The sequence below is a fragment of the Aspergillus undulatus genome (assembly GCF_047715775.1).
Source record: "Aspergillus undulatus strain CBS 261.88 unplaced genomic scaffold BDV17scaffold_1, whole genome shotgun sequence".
NCBI classification, from domain to species: domain Eukaryota; kingdom Fungi; phylum Ascomycota; class Eurotiomycetes; order Eurotiales; family Aspergillaceae; genus Aspergillus; species Aspergillus undulatus.
In genome coordinates, this window is record NW_027396605.1 from 93,401 (window position 1) to 113,493 (window position 20,093).

A 20,093-nucleotide genomic window follows, 5' to 3' on the forward strand; every position below is an offset into this window, starting at 1 on the left:
AATCTGGAAGAAACATTTTCAAGTTTATTGTGCTTGTGATTGAGAATATGAGCTTTCACCGTACTCCCCAGGAACTCCAGATTCCTTCATGTCCAGTAATTTCCCAGTATCAATCATCTGCACGAGACCACCCAGTCTTGACATGAAAATGAATCAGAGACCCTGTAAGTTTCAGCCAAGCAGCAACAACGCTCTAAATCCCAAACCATCCGGTTCAATTAGGGCACCATGCAAACCTGCCCAAAACCCATCATTTACTGCTCACCAACAACCCCCATCTCAAATCTCACCAGCCCGAAGTATACTCGCCAACGACGACACAGGCGCGCTATCAAACCAAAACCAACCCATGTACGGCGGCACTGTGTTCCCGTTCTCATCTCTCTTCGGGACCGGCGACAGCCAATTCAATCTATTCTCCCATTCCTTTCCGGTCCGCGCCTTGAAGAAGTCTTTAAACTCTACCATAGCCGTTGCGAGGTCGCTGCCGAGTGGCGCAAGGGGGTCGGTCTTTGATGGGCCCTGCCGGGTAAAGCTGATGTGTGTGGCGTAGGTGCGACGAGACTTGGTGGTTTCGTACAACTGTTCTCAGCATGAGAACGTTAATCTATCTTTAGTGGGTAAGAACAGAGCTTTCGAGTTTGCTGACCCTGAGTTGGACAGTTTCTTTGTGGTGCCGGGCAATGAGTGATGGTCGGACTAGGGTGGCGTTGAATATCACGCCGTCTGCTTTGTAGTGTCGTTGCCTTGCTATAGGTTTCTCGCTGTCAACTCGAGGCTGTATGCCTTTCAGAGGCCGACTTACATGCAATTTTCTGGGCTTTAGGTGTACGGCGCTTGGTGTCGAATGGATCGGTTGATCTTGCTATCAGAGAATCAGTATCAGGCCATTGACTTATAACATCCGCAGAGAAGTATAACCGAGACGTGCTCGATAACTTACCTCTTTGCTTCCTCCTCTTCTTGGTAGACTTTAACTTGGCCGCCTTATCCTTCGCATTTGTACCCTGGTCTACCTCTACTTTCGGCCCTGGCCTGCCCTTTCGCTTTCTGGTCCATAGCTGCCTTGTCTTTCTCCTTTTGACTCTTCCCTGCTCGACTTTTCTTCTTCTTTTCCTCATCCGAGATATTCACCCAAAGGTATTCATTCACCAACTTAGGCGTACAACTCCTCTGGAGCAATGGACTCTGCAATCCAGTCATACGAGATGATCTTGACGGTGCCCAGTTCCTTCGCTTTAACCACTTCAAATCCTTGCCGTCAGTACCTGTATACGAGTAATCAAATGCCCGGGATATGACCACCACCAGCCGGAACGTTCCGCGTGAACGCATCCCTACTCGCAATGAGATGCGTGGTGCCGTCAGTCACATCCTTCAAGTAAGTTCCCCGGTGGGCAGTAATCCACTGCAGTATCTTGGAGGTGTTGTTTTCGAAGTCCCCGACTGATAAGGTGTGGATTTTGCCGAATTATTTGCCCATTGAGTCTGAGCTGAAGGAGGCTGGGCACGCTGGATGCGGAATGCGTTTGGATATGGAGGCGGAGATGAGGGTCTGTGTTTGAGGAAGAGGAGGAGGTTATTGCGGATCTGAGCTTTCTTCGATGCCGAGCTTGTGCCTTGCTCTGTTTGAGTGATTCGGGTTGTTCGTTGCCGGTTCGGCTGGTTATGTAGTGCGTTCGTTGGGAGTGAGAGATGAAAAGAGCGAGCGAAGGGTGCCAGACATCTGAGGTGGATGAGGTAGTCGCTGGAGAGTTCGATACAGCGTTACGAGAGCAAGCTCAGAAACCTAGCATAGATGTAAGAAGAGCGGGAATTGAAGTGTAAGTCGGACGATATGAGAGTTAAGTGAGAGATAATTGAGGTTATGTTAAGTATAGAAGGCGACGAGTATCAACTAAATGAGTTTGAGTGGGCTTTGAATGAAGGCCAGAAAGGAAAGATCTGAGATATTTTTATTTTCGTAGATGATGAAGTCTATCTCACTGCGAAAGGCTTTTCGCTGCCTGAACAAATGCTCGGATCTTGTCGAGATCCTGAGCTCCATCAGACTCGACGCCCGAGCTGACATCCACGCCGACCACCTTATGCCTCACCTCGCTTAGTTGTTGAATGATGGTAGCAACATTATTTGGGTCTAAACCGCCTGCCAAGATAACCCGTAATCCATCGTCAGAGTCGAGAATTTGTTTGACTCGCGATTGATCTAGAATCTCCCCAGAGCCTCCCGCTCCAGAATCAAGCAATGGCAATGTGGGGTATGCTCTTCGGGCGATGCCGAAATCGTCGAGGCCAAACTTGCGAATGACGGGGACCGGGATCAACCTGGACCATTCGAGCGGCTCTGACCCGTGTAGTTGTACGACGTCCAGCCCCAGCTTTTGTTGTTGAGCCAGGACGTACGACAATGACTGGTTGAGAAATACGCCCACGAGCAGAGCGCGAGTGGGATGCCGTAAGGTGGTGGCGGAATGATCGAACCAGTCAACAGATGTTGCGTCTGTATCTTCTTGGGGCACTTCCGTCGGGTAAGGGTTGGGTCTCGGGGTGGATTTCACGGTTTCCGAAATTCGCAGAGCAACATCATCGGGAACAGTACGTTTTCGGCCTTGGACGAGAATAATGCCAACCAAGTCTGCGCCGGCTTCAATAGCCGCCCGTGCACCAGCCTCGGTTCTCGTACCACAGATCTTGACCAACGGTGATCTTTGCGATTGCAGATGCAGCTTTTTCGAATTTCCTTTGAGAAGCTCCGCGACAAATGCTGCGGTGTCTGGAGCACGCATGAGGGCCTCTCCGACAAGGATAGCTTTCACACCATCCTTCTTGTAGGCTTCCACATCCTTCGGCCCCGAGATACCGCTGAGCGCACAGACAATAGTGCTCTCTGGCACCTGGTCCATCAATCGGCTGGTTGTGCCAAGGTCGACCTCAAAACTCGTGAGATCTCGGTTGTTGACGCCAATGACTTGAGAGCCAAGTTCAACAGCAATCCTCATTTCTTCCGGCGTATTAACCTCAACAAGGGGTTCCATTCCAAGGCTCTGGGAGTAGCGGTAGAGTCTTGTCAATAGCTCGGTGTCGAGCATCTTGACGATGAGTAGAACAGTATCTGCGCCTGCCAAGCGAGCTTCCAGGATCTGATACTCATCAAAGACGAATTCCTTTCGTAAAATAGCAGGTCGGTGCGTCAGACCCTCTAGACTTGCGCGCACCGCACGTAGGTCATCGATGCTGCCCTTGAACCATTCAGGCTCAGTAAGTACTGAGATTACACTGGCCCCAGCCTTGGCATACTGTCTGGCTTGCGCAGGAGCGCATGCATGCTCGGCTATCATACCCTTTGATGGAGAGGCGCGCTTGATTTCCGCCATCAAAGATAGAGGGTACGCTGATTGCCTGAGGCGATCAGGGAACGAAATCTGCGGAGGAGCGACGTTGAGACTGTAAGCAGCCTGGAGGTCGGATGGCCGCTGGGAGGGAATAAGCTTCTGGACAGCGACGGCTGCTTTCCGGTGGTCATAAATCTTCTCCAGAATTGACACCTTCTTATCTTTCTTCGGAGACTGGTTGGGGGCGGCGGCAGCGAAACTGCTCCCCTGGGCAATATTCTTACCATTGCCCTCCCAGGTTCCAGCAGTAAGCTTGAGAAAATTCCTGAACATGGTCTGGCCATGTTCTGTCAGAATACTCTCGGGGTGGAATTGGACACCTTCCACCGCAAACTTCTTGTGTCGAACGCCCATGATGACAGTCTTGTTCGCGTCCTCGCCCAATTGAGCGAAAGAACTCACTTCCAAGCATTCGGGTACCGTTGAGTGTGTTCCGGCCAAGGAGTGATATCTGGTAATCGTGACCGCAGAGGGAAGACCTTCGTAGGCACCTCTACCGTCGTGCTTCAAAACGGACGTCTTGCCATGCAGAATCTCTCCTGTAACATCGACTTTGCCGCCAAATGAGTGAATGATACACTGCTGTCCCATACACACACCGAAGATGGGAATCTTCCCGCCAAAGTGCTGAATTGCGGCATTGCTTACGCCAGCATCGGACTCTGGGTGGCCGGGGCCAGGGCTGACCACCAGCTGGGTTGGTTTCTTAGCGATCAACTCCTCCAGGGAAATCTCATCGTTGCGGATAACGGTCACGGTTGCACCCTCCAGGACCAGGTACTGGTAGACATTCCAAGTAAACGAGTCGTAGTTGTCAATGAGAATGACATTCGAAGCGGTCTCGAGCTTTGCCGCCTTAGTGGGATGGTGGGGGGAGTGGTCGACGAGGGCGGAGTCTGCCATGGCTGACTTTTGAGGGGGTGAGTAAGAGGGAATCGAGACAAGGAGGGGCAGAGGAAGAAGAAAGAATCGGCCTGCTCACTCACCTTGCGTGACAACACACCGACTGCGCAACAACTTACAGACCAGGTCCCTGTCGACTCGGCGAGTGACTCCTTGCGCGCCGCCAGTCGGTCCGCCACTGGTGGGGCAAAACAGGCCGATCAGTTTCCTAAGTCGGATATTTTGTCAAACGACGCAAATTTTGAGCTCACCGCCTTGCACTAAGCCCAGATAGGCATTCATTGTTGACCTCCAGCAGTCCCAAAAAGTGCTCCTTCATGAAGCTCTGATCAAAAGCGCTTTCGCTGTGCATCGCGTTCTTCGGCATACGGGATCTTCCCGAGCTGCTTCTCTTCTCTTCATTGATTCCTTACCTATAATGATATAGCTGTTTCGCCAATGGCTCCCGTCCCGGAAGCCTATTTCCCGTCCCTGGACAAGTGCTTCTCTGGGGACGTTCAGCTTCTGTATGACCGCGGTCGCTACCTATCAGGTAATCATTGCTGACTTGCCATGCTCGCAGTTCCTGGAAGAGAGCTTTTCTGTACACGTGCGATCCCAATGGAAGTTCTGACGATACTCGCGTATACGAATCATTCCTGTCACATCCCGATAGCGTCCAGCTTCTTCTGAACCGCGAGAGCGCCTTTCCTCCACCGTCGGCCAAGACAAAGTCCGAGTTCGAGACAAAAACAGCAGCGATCCATGCTGAGACAAATGCGCAAGCGTCATATGACCTGAAGGAAATCAAAGCAGATGCCCTTTGGCTGAGTGAAAAAGCCGGAATCGATGAGGTCAATGCGCTTCGAATTGCGGTTTTGGAATGGCAGACTCGTCCGGCTGCGCGTCTTTTAGGTCGACTCGCCGACGAGGAAGCAACTAGCTTAAAGGCGGCATCCGGTGTTGATAATTTCCGTGTGTCACTTGCTGGACCGAGTTTCGCTGAGATTCTCAGTAAGCGATCAGGTGAAGGGGACAGTGCCTCCGATTTTATCTCCGAGAAGAATAGGCGCCTTCGTCTTCGGGAGCTGTATTTATCTGAGCGAAGTCATATCATCAAGGCGAGTCGGAAGGTCCTCGCTTTGTTTTTGGATAGCGACGACCGGGACACTGCAGCCCAGCAACAGTCAGGTAATCTCAACGGCCTGGAGAAGTTGGGCGCGTCGATATTCAAAGACAAAGTCGATGGAAGCGCCTGGCATGATTTTGCTCAAGAATGCATCAAAGCTGTCAAGACACGGCTCTCAGCCCTTGAAGGCGCAGGCGGTTGGCTGAGCGCTGCTGAGGGCAGCGAGGAAACTGAGAGCTTGTGGAGAACGACCCTCGTCGAGGAAGTCTCTCATCTACTCCAAAGCTTGTTTATGCAGCTTCAAACATCCACGAAAATCCCTTCTTCCGACCTTTTGCTATCTTGGCTTCGTCTGATGGTGGACTATGCCTTTCTTGAATCTCTTCAAGCTGTGAGTATCAGTCTAGTCCCTTCTGATGTTCATGCTCTAACTCTTCAAGCCTTGCGACAATCCTGTAGAGCTGCTTTTACCTCTTCAAGGTTTTGTGTGTTTGGTCACTCTAGCCTTCTTGAAACTTCCCCTTTCTATCCCTACCATCATCGGCAACGGTCAGGAAAAGCATGCGTCCACCGAAGCGCCTTATTTCCTATCCAAAGAGGATATTAGTCACATCAACGAACTCTTCACAGTTGTATCACTCGGGTCAAAGGTCGCAAGTCCGGCAGCATTCTCATGGGGACTTGTTTTACATACCATGTCAGAGCTAGCCCTCAATGATAGAGAGACTCGAGAGTTGGAACAATTCCACAGCGCCGTGGACTCTTTTCAGTCGAATACGCCGCGCTCTGGTGGTGCCGCCGAAGTTTCTCTATATGAAGATCTACTCGAATCTGCTCGCACGCCACGATTTACTGTCGAGGATTCCATTTCCTGGCTTACTTCAGATGACATCAAGACTGTCGTCTTCGACGCGATTGCTGCTCTAGCCCAAAAGATTGGGCCGACGTCGGCCGTCGACGATATAGTGACAAATCGCTGGGCTCGCACAGCACTGCTAGATCTCGTCCGGTCCATGACAATCTACATGGATTATTCCCCAGAAATCGTCGAGTCCGTCCTGGCGATACTTGCTGGGCCACTTCCACACTCATCATGGCCCTTGACCACCTCACCAGCCTCCTCCAGCGACCCGCGAATCGTCTTCATGAGAGACGACCAACTCATGAAAAACATCTTCCTAGTGGCACGCTCACGGTTTCCATACGAGACTGTGCCATTCCTGAGGCTGTGCCGCGCTCTCCTCAGCGCCGAACTGGTCAACGAGGAGGGTTTCCCACAGATCCTGAGCGAGCTGGAAAATATGGAGTCATTTACGCAGGTCATACCAGACCATTTTCAAGCCTACGAAACTATCCGCGAGGACGAAGACGCGAATTATGTCAGCCTTATCCAACCCCTTCCCATGATCGGAACCACTTCGCGAAGACAGGCACAATTTCAACAGTCGACCAGTAATGCCCTCATTGTTACCGGCGGTTCAGAGCTTCCTTCGTCAACAGTGGGCCAGGTTGTCTCTGAGTCAAGGCCCGCAGTTATTATGTGGCAGCACAGATATTCCTGCTTAAGCTACCTGGGTAGCTGGCTCGAAGAATGGAACGAAAATGGTGGATTCTCAGAAGATTTCGGAGATGATTGTGTTGCGGAAACGATATGGTTACTTACGGACCTTATTTTCTCAGCCACGAACAATCAGGGGCACAATGTTGATGAATCTGCCGCAAAAAGCATTCTGGAGATGGCTAGCGATGGTCTCTCTCGCCAAAGTGACATCGTGTCACTGGTTTTTGACATTTTTGAACGCAGTCTTCAAAATGTCAGTGCCAGAGTTGCTTCAGAAGGCGTGGCCGACTCAACGATAGCTTGCCTTCACTTCATTCGTGCCCTAATTGCAATTCTTCCTAGCAGGGTCTGGCCCTTGTTATCTCGAAGTAGCCTACTCGGTGCTGATGGCAAAGGCGGCATGATGACTGCAATAATATCTGCCATAGAAGTGACGTCTGGAGATTACCCATTCTTGATGGCCTCCGTTCGGTTGTTCGAGGCTTTTACTGAGGATGCAATTTCCCGGGCTGTCCTAAGGCGATGTCCTACCGGCAAAGCCGGAGTCGTTTCGGACTGGACTTCGGGAGTTCCATCCCATATCATGCGGGGCATCATGCTCAACTTTGTTCGGACAATGGTTGAGGTGTACAACAGTAACGGCAATTGGCGATTCAACGCCCCCGAACGACAGTTTGAGATCAACACGGCGATCGCGAAGACGCTCGAGAGAATACTTTACTACACCTTTGGTACGAATGACGCTGCGAACGACAGATTAGATTCCAAGATTACCGGCGTCTTTGCATCTTCGGCCACATACATCCTAGACGTCCTCCGACCACACTCAACAGCAGATTTGCCGTTCAACCCTATCCTTCGGTTGATAATTGACGGCCTCCAGACTCCTCACACTCTATATCCGCGTTTCCTGACGTTAGTGGAGAAACAAGTGATCTCTACAATGGAACTCTCAGCGAGACTTCTGCAAGCAGCTCAACTCGCCGAGCTGCCGTCATCCCTGTTGGAGGATCAACTGTTTAAAGCCACTCCAGTCATTGTGAAGCTATATGCGCTCCACGGCCCCTATCAACTCCCAACTCTCTCTCTGCTAAACACGCTAGTTACTAGCGCTGCGCTGGACTCTAACAATGAGCCGCCTTCCCTGGTCGGTCACTTGGGAGCCGAATCGTCCTGCCTTTTCCTTGACGTTTTGGCCCGATTTGACAAGCCTCTCAGTGACTCGAGCCTACAGTTGTCTATATGGCGCTTGCTGTCGACTCTGATTAGCAAACGGCAACAATGGCTTGCTGTCTATATCCTTACGGGATCGTCTCCTCGTCAGTCGCTGAAGAAAACAGACGCTCAAGACAGGGCTGCGATGAGGGGTACCCCGTTCTTACAGATGGCCCTTGATCAGCTCTCGAACATTGAGCAACTTCCGCCTCAAGTGGCGCTTTCGCTTCTCGACTTCGTTTCCAACGCTCAAGAGCATTGGCCATGGGCGACACCAAAGCTGAGGAAGCATGCTAATTTCTTCCCAAGCCTCGTAAATCATGTGTCCAAACTCAATCTGTCGTCACTATCGAGCGTTGATCAAATATTTGCCACCCGAGTGGCCGCTGTTGTTGCTGATCTTTGCGCTATCTATCTACACTCGGCCAAAGAAGCGAAAGACAAAGATTTCTACAAAACTCTGTTTCCACTTGTGTCTTGGTATGCGAAGGACGCAGTTGACGTCTCTGGTTACAACGCGTCTTTACACGCCAATCTCAAAAGGAACTTTGAGAGCAGGTATCCAGGGTGTAAACTTGACGACTTCAAGAGAACTTCTTTGCAGCCTCGCAGTTTAGGGCGCGAGTATTTCTACGATATTCGCCTGGGTGAAAGACTCCTCTCTTATGACTTTGCCTGGCATGGATCCAAGAATCAGGGCTTTGCCGAGGAGTTCGAGCGTGCCAATCTCAACCTGTCTCTCGTCGAGGCGCAAGTGGTAAGTTGCGTTTCAATGTTACGATAGAATAATTCTAACTATCTGCAGAGTCTCCTCCACAGCTGGAAGTTCTTTGCAGTCGAGCATTGTGCCGACTTTATCTCGGAACGTGAAATTCAAAAATCGATGGCGGCTGTTGTCAAGAGCTGCCTGGAAGCCAATACGAACGGTGTTCCCCAAGAAGCCATCTTCGAAAGAATACAGCAAACCAGGGTCGATTTTGCCCAGAACCTTTTACAGCGTCTGGTAGAAAAGGGCGCGAAAGGTGCCGACTTTTTCAGCCTCCTTCCAGTGGTATGGGGGTCATTAAGGAGTCGCCGACCTACATATGAAGATGCATTGGTCAACGACGACACCGAATACTACCGGTCACTCTTGAACACGCTTTTCCTAGCGCTGCAATTCCACCTGGACAGCAGTTCGCGGGCAGCTCCCGAAGCCCTCAGCAAGAAGGCTGAAATATCCTCGGATCTGGAAATTGTCGTTGAGATTGTGAAGTACGTGGTTGCGCAAGGATTCAGATCGCTCACAACGTACCTTCACGAGCAGCCAGAAAAGTGCACACCCAAGGATTTTGCCATCGTCACAGCAATTCTTCAAAGCTCGTTACAAGTGAAAAACATCGACCGCGTATTTGAACACATTGTGTACCATATTGCCGACAACGACACGGTCCGATACGCTGCATCCTTATTTTCCTGGGCAGATCAATTGGCCATCGCTGGCGACCCCGTCTACGGAGAACTCAGTATCTCTTTTCTCGCCAAACTATCTACCATTCCCATGCTGGCAGAGCACCTCGCCGTAGAGGTAGTCCTCGCCCAGCTCTCCAGCTGCCGCTTAACGAATGTTCTCCGGCAACCCAAGGGATTCGGTCCATTCGACCCTGTCCCAAGGATATACACTATCTGGACCGGCGGCATCCTCCCCTTATGTCTGAACCTACTGTATCATGTCATCCGCACAGCACCCGAGGTGGCCGCCTTCCTCAATCAATTCGGAGGCCAACTCACACGGGCAGCGGGATCCTTCGCCTCTGCCCGCGCCGCAGTCTCATCAACAACTCACAAAATCAGCCTAAGCATGGCCTCAGAAGCCTACTCCCTCGCCCTCATCTCCTACATCCTATCTCGTCTCCGCGAAGCCGGATCCAGCATCGGCGTCGACGCCCAGGCAATCCAGGAGCTGAGGTGGGACAAATCACAAATCAAAGAAGACATTGAAGAACTGCTAGAGCGGCGTACTAACCTCAGGGCGCGGATCGTCGCTACAAACGACAAGGAGATAGAACTGGCGCGTCAGAAGCCCTCTAACGCGGCGTCTGGGGCTGAGAGTCGATTGGAGGAACGGGTGGTCAATGAGCTTAAGGCGACACTGGCTTGCTTGGGAGGAGATGGGGATGAGGCGTGATCTGATCTTGGTCGTTGCAAAATAATGAATCGATTTCTTCAGGCATTGGTGGGCGCATGTATGCAGTGGTTCGGTATACATTCCCGCCGTAGGTAGTTTTGTCAATCTGGATGCATTTAGACTACATATGTCATTTTTCTGTTTCCCTGTGTACTTGTCAGTTGAAAAGTATGAAGTATTCGGCTATTACACCCCTACAGGAGGGCGCGGTTGAGGACCATCTACCTCGCAAGGAAGGAGCAGCCGCCCTCGCACTCGCCTAGTACGAGAATGTGCTATCCAAGGAACGACGCAGGCCTTGTTCTGTTTAGATGGAAAAGCAACTGTTGCCCGGCGAGTCCATCGCTCCTTCCCTATTGACGTAAACTGTATCGACATAGAAGAGAAGGCACGACTATCCGGAACTTCTAGATTCGGTCGAGTGGTCAACTCCAGAGTACTCAGGCGCGGGTTTGGGTATATTTGAAATTGTCTTCAGGCCCAGAACAAGAGGCGACCGATATGTTTACATCTAGGTTGTGGTGTTGGTATTTAACTAGTCCTACGCTTATGTCTATATATACTGCACATGGGTATGCGCTCCTGGTGTATCATGTAAACCACCGTTACACTACCCTATCCAAGGGATATTGTCCTCTGAATTCAATCCACCTCGCTATCAGCAACACCGCCCAATCCCAGAATTCTAATCCCAAAGTCCTTATCGCCTTCTCGCGCATCCGAGGTCAGCAACAACTTATCCCTCGGGATCAACGACAACCCCGTGCGCTAATTGGCTCTCGGTGTGGAATAGCCGAATGCTCATGCGGGGAGCCCTGCTAGAGCTTTCCAACAGGGCCGTTGGTCCCGTTGGAGCTTCCGCAAGCAAGCATGGCTATCACGCGCTGGATTGACACTTTTCACTGGGACGTCGAATCATGGCTATTCTGACCGGGGAGTGTGGAGTAGAGTAGGAGTGGTTGAGGTTGCTACTGCTAGTTGATGGCGATGCTGGGGAAACTGCGGAGAATCCTTACGAATCCTGACCAGGGATGCATATATAATTGCGCGCTTCCTGGTTTGCGCGGGGTTCTTTGTCCTCATTGCTTTTTCTGTTGATCTGCTTGGATATTTGCTTTTATAAGAGTTCGTACACCATTGCATTAGTTGCCGCGGTAATCGACACAATTCCAACAGCTACCATCCAACCGTCAAACCTCGCAGAAATAGAGCAAAGATGCCGTTCAAATCGCGCTGGCAAATCGACGTCCCCGATAAACATCTAGCCTCTCTCCTCCTCACCTCGCCCACACATCCCCTCTCCAAAACCCACCGATCCTTCTCCGAGGCAGCCCGCCCAGACACCCATTACTTCACCACTCACGACTTCCGACTATGGAGCCAGCGATTCGCAGCGGGGCTACGCAAGTCCGGTCTGCATAAAGGCGACAGGGTGCTCCTCTTTTCCGGGAACGACCTTTTCTTCCCTATTGTCTTTATGGGGATTATCATGGCCGGTGGGGTCTTCTCCGGTGCAAACCCTACTTATGTGGCCAGAGAGCTGGCGTTCCAGTTGGAGGATAGCGGGGCGATATATCTCTTGTGCGCGGAGGATAGTCTCGACACGGGGATAAAGGCTGCTAAGTTGGCGGGGCTGGGTAAGGACAAGGTATTTGTCTTCAATAATGCCATCTATGATGGCAAGGGAGAGGGGAAGAAAGGCTGTCCGTATTGGGGAGAGCTGGTTGCTTCTGTTGAGGAGGGGACCGGATTCGCTTGGGATGAGTTGAATACGCCGGAAAAATCCAATACGACCCTTGCGCTCAACTATTCGTCGGGGACAACGGGCAGACCGAAGGGTGTGATGATATCGCACAAGAATTATATTGCCAACATGCTGCAATATAACTATTTGGCCCACCAGTATCCGGATTATAAGGAGAGAACAGAGCGTGCACGCTGGCTATGCTTCTTGCCGATGTACCACGCGATGGCGCAGAATATCTTCATTGCGGCTGCTCTGAACCGTGGTGTACCCGTTTACATCATGCCGAAATTCGATTTCATCAAGATGCTCGAATACACTGAGAAGTATCGCATTACGGACTATATCTTAGTCCCTCCGGTGATCGTTGCGCTGGCAAAGCACCCCGCTGTAAGAAGTGGGAAGTATGATTTGAGCAGCGTGGAATCCGTTGGTAGTGGAGCTGCGCCGTTGGGAAGAGAAGTGTGCGAAGAGGTCGAAGCGTTGTGGCCGCCTGGTCGGATCAACATCAAACAAGGTTGGGGAATGACAGAGTATGCGGCCATTCTGCTTGATATTGCCGAATGAATTCGCTGACTGATATACACCGTCGTATAGGACCACATGCTCAATCCTCGGTTGGAATCCTAACGAGAAGAGCTATTCGGCATCAGTTGGAGAGCTCAATGCCAACTGCGAGGCCAAGATCATGGCCGATGATGGGATGACGGAGCTGGGCCGGGACCAGCGCGGGGAACTGTGGGTAAGGGGCCAGAATATTATGAAAGGATACTGGAGAAATCCACAAGCCACCAAGGAGACCAAGACCGAGGATGGATGGCTGAAAACAGGAGACATCGCGTTCGTCGACAAGGAAGGAAGGTTCCATGTAGTCGATCGGAAAAAGGTGCGTCTTTCATCTTGTTGAGCACCCCGAAAAGTCATGCTGTTACTGACAATGAACTGCAACAGGAGCTCATCAAAGTGAAGGGCAACCAGGTGGCGCCTGCGGAACTGGAAGCCATCCTACTTGAACATCCAGCAGTTGCTGACGCAGCTGTCATTGGAGTACCATGGTAAGATATAAGGGCTGACCTTCAGACAAACCAAGCTAACGCATGGAACAGGAACGATGACGAGGCCCCTCGAGCTTATGTCGTTCTGAAACCGGGGAAGACAGCTGTTGCGACAGATATCACAGCTTTCATGGACGGCAAAGTGTCACGGATCAAACGCATTACCGGCGGAGTAGTTCTCCAAGATGCAATTCCGAAGAATCCCTCCGGGAAGATACTGAGGAAAGCACTTCGTGAACAAGCCAAACAAGAGATGAAAGCGATCAGCGCGAAAATCTGAAACCCCAGGTACCGAGCGGGATTATAGAGCACTTTGTCTATTAGAGATCCATGTAATGTTGACAGCGGTGAGCTTGCGTTTCACAATGCAATCACTGAGCCTTGAGGAGATCGTCCCTGGCTCCAGCTCTGACTATTATCTCAGTTGAACAGATCACCCTAATATGTTGTTCTTTCAGGCGGCGGTGACGGTAGACTCTTGCATACCTTTGCCCACACGTCGGCAAGTAGATAATGGTCGCGGGATACTGAGCACTCTCGTAGCTTACTTTGACCCTTACGTCGCGCCTCTCGGACCTCGCGTTGGTGTTCTCTGAAAGGGATAGTGCCTGGTTGCATTCCTGCAAGGATGTCACAATGAAATTGACGGTTCTCGTACTTGAGCTGGTCAGCAGATGACCGTTGTTTCAGCGCAGGTATATGACCGTATATAGCTGTACTGAACGGCTAAATGCGCTAGTAATTGGCCATCATCGCTAGAATCATCCATCCAGCTCTCAAGGGAATCCAGAAGGGCAGGCGGTGTTGGAATAACAGGTACCGGCTTGGCTGTTCATCAGATATTGGCACCGCCATGAGACATGAGTCGGGCGTGAGAAGGAATTTCCAGTCTGATGCGACTAACAGAACGGTTGTCGTGCGACGGTCAGGGGAAATCAGTGACTGAGCGGGTGTCGGTTTTCACTGATATTCCAAGACGGCAAGGCTTTTCTGCATCAACCGTCCATCCGACTTTGACAAGGTGTTTTGCGGCCGACTGAATATCTGAGACTAGGAGAAACAGATCAAAGACTGCTGTGGGAACTCCATGATGGCGAAGGGCATTCTCGAACCAGATACATAAGGAATCCTGCGGTCGTCGAGTACCAAGCAAAATCTGTATCTCAGCCCTGCCAGTGAATCTGCGGTGCCAGCAGTGTCAACGGCCATGCGCCGGTGGACCCAGAGTGTGATTTTCTTGATCTTCTTTGGCGGTTCCCTCTGATCCCGCTGCCGAATGGGCTATACTCGAGCGGTCGCGTTTGTTGTTTGGATTAAGTTTGGAGAGGAATCGCCCGCCGGGTGAGACCGTCGCGGCCGTGCACGTGCTTCGTCCTCTGTTCAAGAGCCCTCACAAAAGTTAGGCAGCATAATATAATGGCGATGCCTAGTATTCTGATTACTGCCTGCAGTGCTGCCGACCTTATACAAATGTTCCAAACTGTACATCGAGAAAGGTGACCTTGGATGAATTGATACTGCCTATTCATCCTCTTTCTGAACTCTTCCTAGGCACCTAAGTCTAACGACACCACATCTTATCCCCTAACCAAACTTACATCTAAGCAGCTATACCTGAAGAGTGCGCCGTCCTGCTCGTCAAGCCTCGACTAGTGCGACTTAACTTCAACCTTCAAGGGTTTCATCTCCAGAGATACCATACCATTGTGGTAACACTCCTAGTAACGAAGTCGATTGGTTCGAGCCGTGGGCCATGGCTGGCCCGAGGGCAGCGAAGTCGCAGACCAAAGGCCTTGACAGTCGCTTGCCTCCCTCCTAGTGAGACGGGCTACCTACCACTATTTATCTACAGCAGCGGGGCTAGGAAGGATAGGGGCTGCACTCCCGCCGAGGTCGGTGGCTTCGCCGCGAGTTGGAGCTATCATGACCGCGCCAGTAGCGAACCGCAGCCGATATCACACCATCAGCACGCATACTACACGACCCAGTGAAGCTCCGCTCGGCGGCCACAGCGACAGCGACTGCACTCGATCAGTTTGAGAATTATGCCGTTGTCAGCGGGGGCGCATGCGTGATGCTAGGCCATCGACTTTGTTGTCCCTCAAGGACAAACCGCTGCTGCACGTCGGTTTCTGCGAGCATCTCCCGATTTTCAAGTTGAAGCCAGGACCGATCATACAAGGTTCAATACCAACGACTGCAGCGTGGAAATTCAAATTCTTGCGCCTCCAACACTGTTCAAAGAGAGCTTCGATGCAACGACAGAAGTAATCAATATTGAAAACGTCAAAGTACTGAAACCAGCACTACTATCAAACGCTAAATGTCGATCGATGGTAGAACGGCCAGGCGCAGACAAGAGGACTACAGATCAGAGTGACATCCTCTTTCTTGTAGGATACTGTGCTCAGCATCCAAAGTTTCTCCCAAGGTCTGCGGACGTCCCAATGCAACTTTAACATTCGAGAATTTGTTTATTCAACAGTAACGGGATTCAACCGGTTTGGGTTCGTGCAGAGTATGACCTGACCGTGGCCGCTTCGTCAGGCCTAAGTTGCCGGCCGGTATGGTTGTTGTGCTGAGATACCTGGGATGAATACCAGCTGTTGAACTGTTTCTAGGTTTAATAGTTGACGATCATTAGCAAATCGCACAAATTCGTCAATTCTATGACAAGTTAGAGGTCGCGTGTTGAGAAGAAGATTGGCAGTTTACGATGGAGATCGCTTGATCAATACCACAAAAACAAGTCATTATGCAGATTTCAAGTGCCAAATTGCGATCTCTTTTTGGTCATTGGCTGGAAGTCACTGCCATGATTGCGTGGGATGCTTGAAGGATTTGGAATCCAAGAAGTGCCTATAGAATTGTCATGATCGACGACGTGCATGCAGCATTTGGGGTAACCGCATCGCTGGGCCCAAAAGAGTCACTAAAAGCGAAGATCTTGTGTTTGCGATGCGTAAAATTGCCAGGCAGATCTATTTCAGTCGAAGGAGACCGGGGTTTGATAGTACTGGGTCCTGGGAATGCCTGACGGCCGCCGTCCCGCTTTGGGCCTGGACCTTGAAGGCACAAGGACAATGCAGATGGCGAGCTGATGTGCGGAATAAGGTTATGTGATCGATTCCGCCACGATCGACGAAGGCGTAGCTGAGAGATCATTTAAGCGAAAGAGAAAAGAAGGGAAAGAGGGAGCGAGCACTATAGTAGAAAAATCACGGGACTGCGTTAACTCGATCGAGCGACGACAGCCGCTGTCGCTGTCGACATTCTCTCCACGTCTCAGTGTTCCGCGTCCTCCACTTGCCAGACCACCGCCTCGTTTGAGTCGCGATGGAGCTGCCTGCCGCGTTCCTTAGTTCGAAGTCGCCCTGCTGATTCGCCCCCAAGCGAGATCAACTTCCTTGCTCGCAATCGAGCCGCATAGGCAGCCTTAACGCGTCCTCGTCGAATGACAGTCCAGCAAATCGCCCCTAGCGAACTAGTGGGACTTTGCCATTACGGAGAAGTCTCACCAACGCCGGCTTGGAGAGGTGGCGCATCACTTGGACAGCTGAAACCTCCTGCACCTGAATCTTTCCTTTGCGTTCTTGGGACCCAGTGCCCCTCTTCGATGGCGTTCTCGTGAGCTCGACTCGCTGCATAAGCTCTCGTGGCTGACAATCTCACAGCTGGACCGAGAGGGTCCCCTCCCTCTTTGGGAATCAAGCCATTCAACATGAGTTACAAGTAAGCTACCGCTGGGGCCTTGTTGTTGGCCCTGCATTCGGAGTTTCTCATTTGCGCCAACTACAAAAAGGTAGGCCGGCTATTAGATCATGCCATCTTTTCCTCTCATCTTCCTTCGCAGAGTGAGGGCGCTTCGATTCGTGTGAACATCATATATCCTCCTTCAACGCTGAGCTTCAGAGCCCTTTGCTTCTATTCTTCGCTCTTTCCGGACGTCGACGGTAGTCAAGGTTCAACCTCTCCTAAAAAGGATACGACAACTGCCTCGATACTCTTCGAAGGGGAATATACACCTGGCTTTCAGCAAACGCCTTAGGTCGATGCTGGACGGACTACGTCATCTGGCCAGTCGAGAGAGGTAGCATATCAGAAAGAGGATCATATTGGACAGAGGCGCGTGCTGGACCGGAAATGTGCTCTAGGCATGATCAGTCGACCATTTTCTATGATTCCAGGGATCTATCATTAGGGATAATATACCCGGTCATCTGCATAATCTGCGCCTTCTTTCTTGTTCGGCGTATCAGACATCGACAACGGACAAGATACACTTTGTCAGAGGGGCAAATGAAGACGCAATCAGAGAAAAGTGGTGGCAAACAGACCTCTGGTGCAACAAACGAGGGCTTCGCCCACCCGATGGACGCCACCCACTATCGTGCGCATCTTCCTTCTGCTTGCGATATCCTGCGGCCTCTGTCCCATTCATCTTCATTGCCTCCGAGTGGCTATCTTGCCGCTGTCTTGACCCAGGAGCGGAGAAATCCCAGGCAATATCAGCACGACAATGAACACGTGCGGCCGACGAGCTCTTCTGGCACAAACTCCCTGGAATCTGCATCAGTGGCATGGCGAACGGACCTCAACCAGCCATCCGGGATTGAGAGCTCTCCCACGCAGACCGATGATTCGTCGCAGGCTACGTCTCCCCTAATCAGTCCAAGCGCCGATGGATTTGATCGGGAACTTCCCAGTTCACCGGACTCCGGTGAAGCGCAGTCGGTCCAGAAGCGTAGCCAACAGGTCCAGTTTCTACGCGATGTGGACGAAGAGGGTGTCCGCACATGGCGACGGTGGGTGATTGAATACAGCTAATCCATTTTTTTACTTGCATGAGTAGCTCAGGACTCGGGTGGTTTTCTCTGACTTTTTCTATCACATTCTTCTATGGGTGCATCTGGTAATTCCTTTACTCGTTTTTCTTTCTCTTTCGGCCGCTTCGCCTTGGGGGTATTCTGCTTCGAATTTCAGCTTTATTCTTTTTGCCTTTGCCACAAACAAATGTAGGTCGATGGAGACAACATTGTGTCGTTGGTCCACCACGAGGCCAGCAATGAGCGACGACCTTAGATATGACGGATCATCAATAAGACACACATCCTTCTTCGCTAATTGTACTTGACTCAATCTCTTCCTCTGTACAGAAATCGTCCTCCGTACCTGGCATCTAATGGACATCACCTCATGGAAGAACAAAAACCCAGAAAGCCAATCGACATACTTGCCCCAGGTACATCGAGCTTAGTCATCAACCAAGGAGACAGCGGAACCATTTGATAGGCTGCAGACGAACAGCGGAACAGCCTGCAGCAACAAGTCAACAAGATGCGACCATGAACTGGAATGCCCAACTTTTCTTTTCTCTCAGCCCCTCATTTCCCCTCTCACCATCAAGAAAACAATACTCGAACCGTGCATAACCAATATTCCCCCGAAAAAACAGCTCGGTTTTCCGAGTCCAGAGCTCCGCTCCGCAAGATGACCCTCACCACCTACCCAGCTACAACCGACCCCTCGGACCTCGCCGCCCTCAATGTATCCCGCCTCATCGCCCGTCTCGAACACAACGTTCTCTCCCCGAATGCCGATCTCAAATCATTGCGGCGGTCCGAGGACCACCGGCTTAGAGTGGGCGCGGTATGTCCAGTCCAGTCTCATCTCCAACTTCTATCCTACACATACCAAAGACTTATAGTTAACATTACAATTACAAAGAACATAGAATACGCCCGCGCAAGCCTCCAAGCCCTAGAGCGAAGCCTACCACAGATAAAACCCGCCGACCGCCGGCACGAGCTCCAATCTACACTTTCGCGAAACCGGCAGACGCTGAAACAGCTACAGAATGTCCTTGATGAGATTCAGGCCGAGGAGGAGGTCCGATCTTCGAGTAGGGGGAGCGCGTGGGGGTTTGAAGAGGATGATGAAGATGCGGAGGACTTGTGGTCTGAGGATGTTCTAGGGACACCTGAGGGCGCGAGTACGACTGATGAGGTTGTGCCGGGGGATGATGCGAAGGGGACTTTGGATGCGACGGCGCCATCTGCTACTGCTACTGCTACTGTTGCGAATGTGAATACAGTCGAAGCAAGTTCGTCACGGACGCCAACTGCTCCCGCGCCTACCGCTCCTACCCCGGCCCTCCGAAACAGACACCATAACACTCCATCTTTAACATCAACATCAAAAGCAGCAACAGCAACAGCAACAGGCACATCCCGCCACCACCCCTCAGAACCAACCCCAAACCACAGCCAAGGGACAGGTGCAGAAACCGAAGAAGCCCTCTCGACCGACCGCGCCGAACAAGAGACCCTCACGTCGTCCCTCCTCAACCTCGCAACGCAACTCAAGACCTCCTCGCAGCAATTCCAGGCCTCTCTGGAAGCCGAGAAGTCGGTCCTCGCCCGAGCCGCGGAGGGCCTCGATCGCACAACGGGGAATCTCGCTGCTGCGGAGAAGAGGATGGGGTTGTTGAGGCGCATGACGGAGGGGAAGGGCTGGTGGGGGAGGATGATGCTTTATGCATGGATTTTTGCGCTGTGGGTTGTTGCGGTGTTTATTGTTTTTGTTGGGCCGAAGTTGAGGTTTTAACTTGACTTCACCTATGCTATGGGATTTAGTTGTTTGGTTATTGATATTAGAAGATTTTAGCGGCAGCGATGGGTTGGTTTATATGATCTAACGGTGTTTTGGCGTTCATCAACCGTCAGTCATATCATCAAGAGTACAATTACAATACAAATTACGAATAGAGAACTTTTTTAAACTCGAACTTCGATATAACTATTATACGACCAATGACCGACCATGGACATGACACATAAGAAAAAGAAAAGACATGATAATCAGTGTAGATGCCGATGACTCTGCCTGGCATTTCCGCTGTGCCTAGCTGCCTGCTGTCGCCCACTGTCACTGTTCTACCTTCAAGCC

The 20,093-nt window shown here is 51.3% G+C and overlaps 6 protein-coding genes across 6 annotated transcripts; 3 read left to right on the top strand and 3 right to left on the bottom strand.

Moving 5' to 3' along the window:
* Positions 1–83: 83 nt before the first annotated feature.
* Positions 84–1,590, bottom strand: BDV17DRAFT_622 (BRCT domain protein). The gene is made up of 5 exons (XM_073764858.1): positions 1,463–1,590; positions 944–1,385; positions 806–865; positions 650–750; positions 84–582 (listed from the first exon to the last, which is right to left on the bottom strand). The coding sequence occupies exons 2-5, from the start codon at positions 1,119–1,121 to the stop codon at positions 280–282; spliced, it is 642 nt and encodes a 213-aa protein (XP_073620938.1). The 5' UTR covers positions 1,122–1,385; positions 1,463–1,590; the 3' UTR covers positions 84–279.
* On the bottom strand, positions 1,313–4,403 carry BDV17DRAFT_645 (bifunctional anthranilate synthase/indole-3-glycerol-phosphate synthase). Its single transcript, XM_073764890.1, has one exon. The coding sequence runs from the start codon at positions 4,293–4,295 to the stop codon at positions 1,983–1,985; it is 2,313 nt and encodes a 770-aa protein (XP_073620939.1). The 5' UTR covers positions 4,296–4,403; the 3' UTR covers positions 1,313–1,982.
* Positions 4,404–4,632: 229 nt separating this feature from the next.
* BDV17DRAFT_646 (nucleoporin) lies at positions 4,633–10,430 on the top strand. The gene is made up of 4 exons (XM_073764896.1): positions 4,633–4,801; positions 4,858–5,794; positions 5,844–8,936; positions 8,985–10,430. The coding sequence occupies exons 1-4, from the start codon at positions 4,734–4,736 to the stop codon at positions 10,344–10,346; spliced, it is 5,460 nt and encodes a 1,819-aa protein (XP_073620940.1). The 5' UTR covers positions 4,633–4,733; the 3' UTR covers positions 10,347–10,430.
* Positions 10,431–11,562: 1,132 nt separating this feature from the next.
* BDV17DRAFT_296891 (acyl--CoA ligase) lies at positions 11,563–14,110 on the top strand (the record flags this gene model as incomplete). Its single annotated transcript, XM_073763400.1, has 4 exons — positions 11,563–12,623; positions 12,688–12,976; positions 13,042–13,145; positions 13,197–14,110. The coding sequence occupies 4 exons, from the start codon at positions 11,563–11,565 to the stop codon at positions 13,423–13,425; spliced, it is 1,683 nt and encodes a 560-aa protein (XP_073620941.1). The 3' UTR covers positions 13,426–14,110.
* A 336-nt stretch (positions 14,111–14,446) lies between these two features.
* BDV17DRAFT_248353 (uncharacterized protein) lies at positions 14,447–15,047 on the bottom strand. The gene has a single exon (XM_073756089.1). It carries the CDS (start codon positions 14,672–14,674, stop codon positions 14,459–14,461), a length of 216 nt encoding a protein of 71 aa, XP_073620942.1. The 5' UTR covers positions 14,675–15,047; the 3' UTR covers positions 14,447–14,458.
* A 1,714-nt stretch (positions 15,048–16,761) lies between these two features.
* BDV17DRAFT_278472 (uncharacterized protein) lies at positions 16,762–19,984 on the top strand (the record flags this gene model as incomplete). Its single annotated transcript, XM_073759540.1, has 5 exons — positions 16,762–16,772; positions 17,300–17,950; positions 18,620–18,794; positions 18,873–19,699; positions 19,915–19,984. 5 exons carry the CDS (start codon positions 16,762–16,764, stop codon positions 19,982–19,984), a joined length of 1,734 nt encoding a protein of 577 aa, XP_073620943.1.
* Between the last annotated feature and the right edge of the window lie 109 nt (positions 19,985–20,093).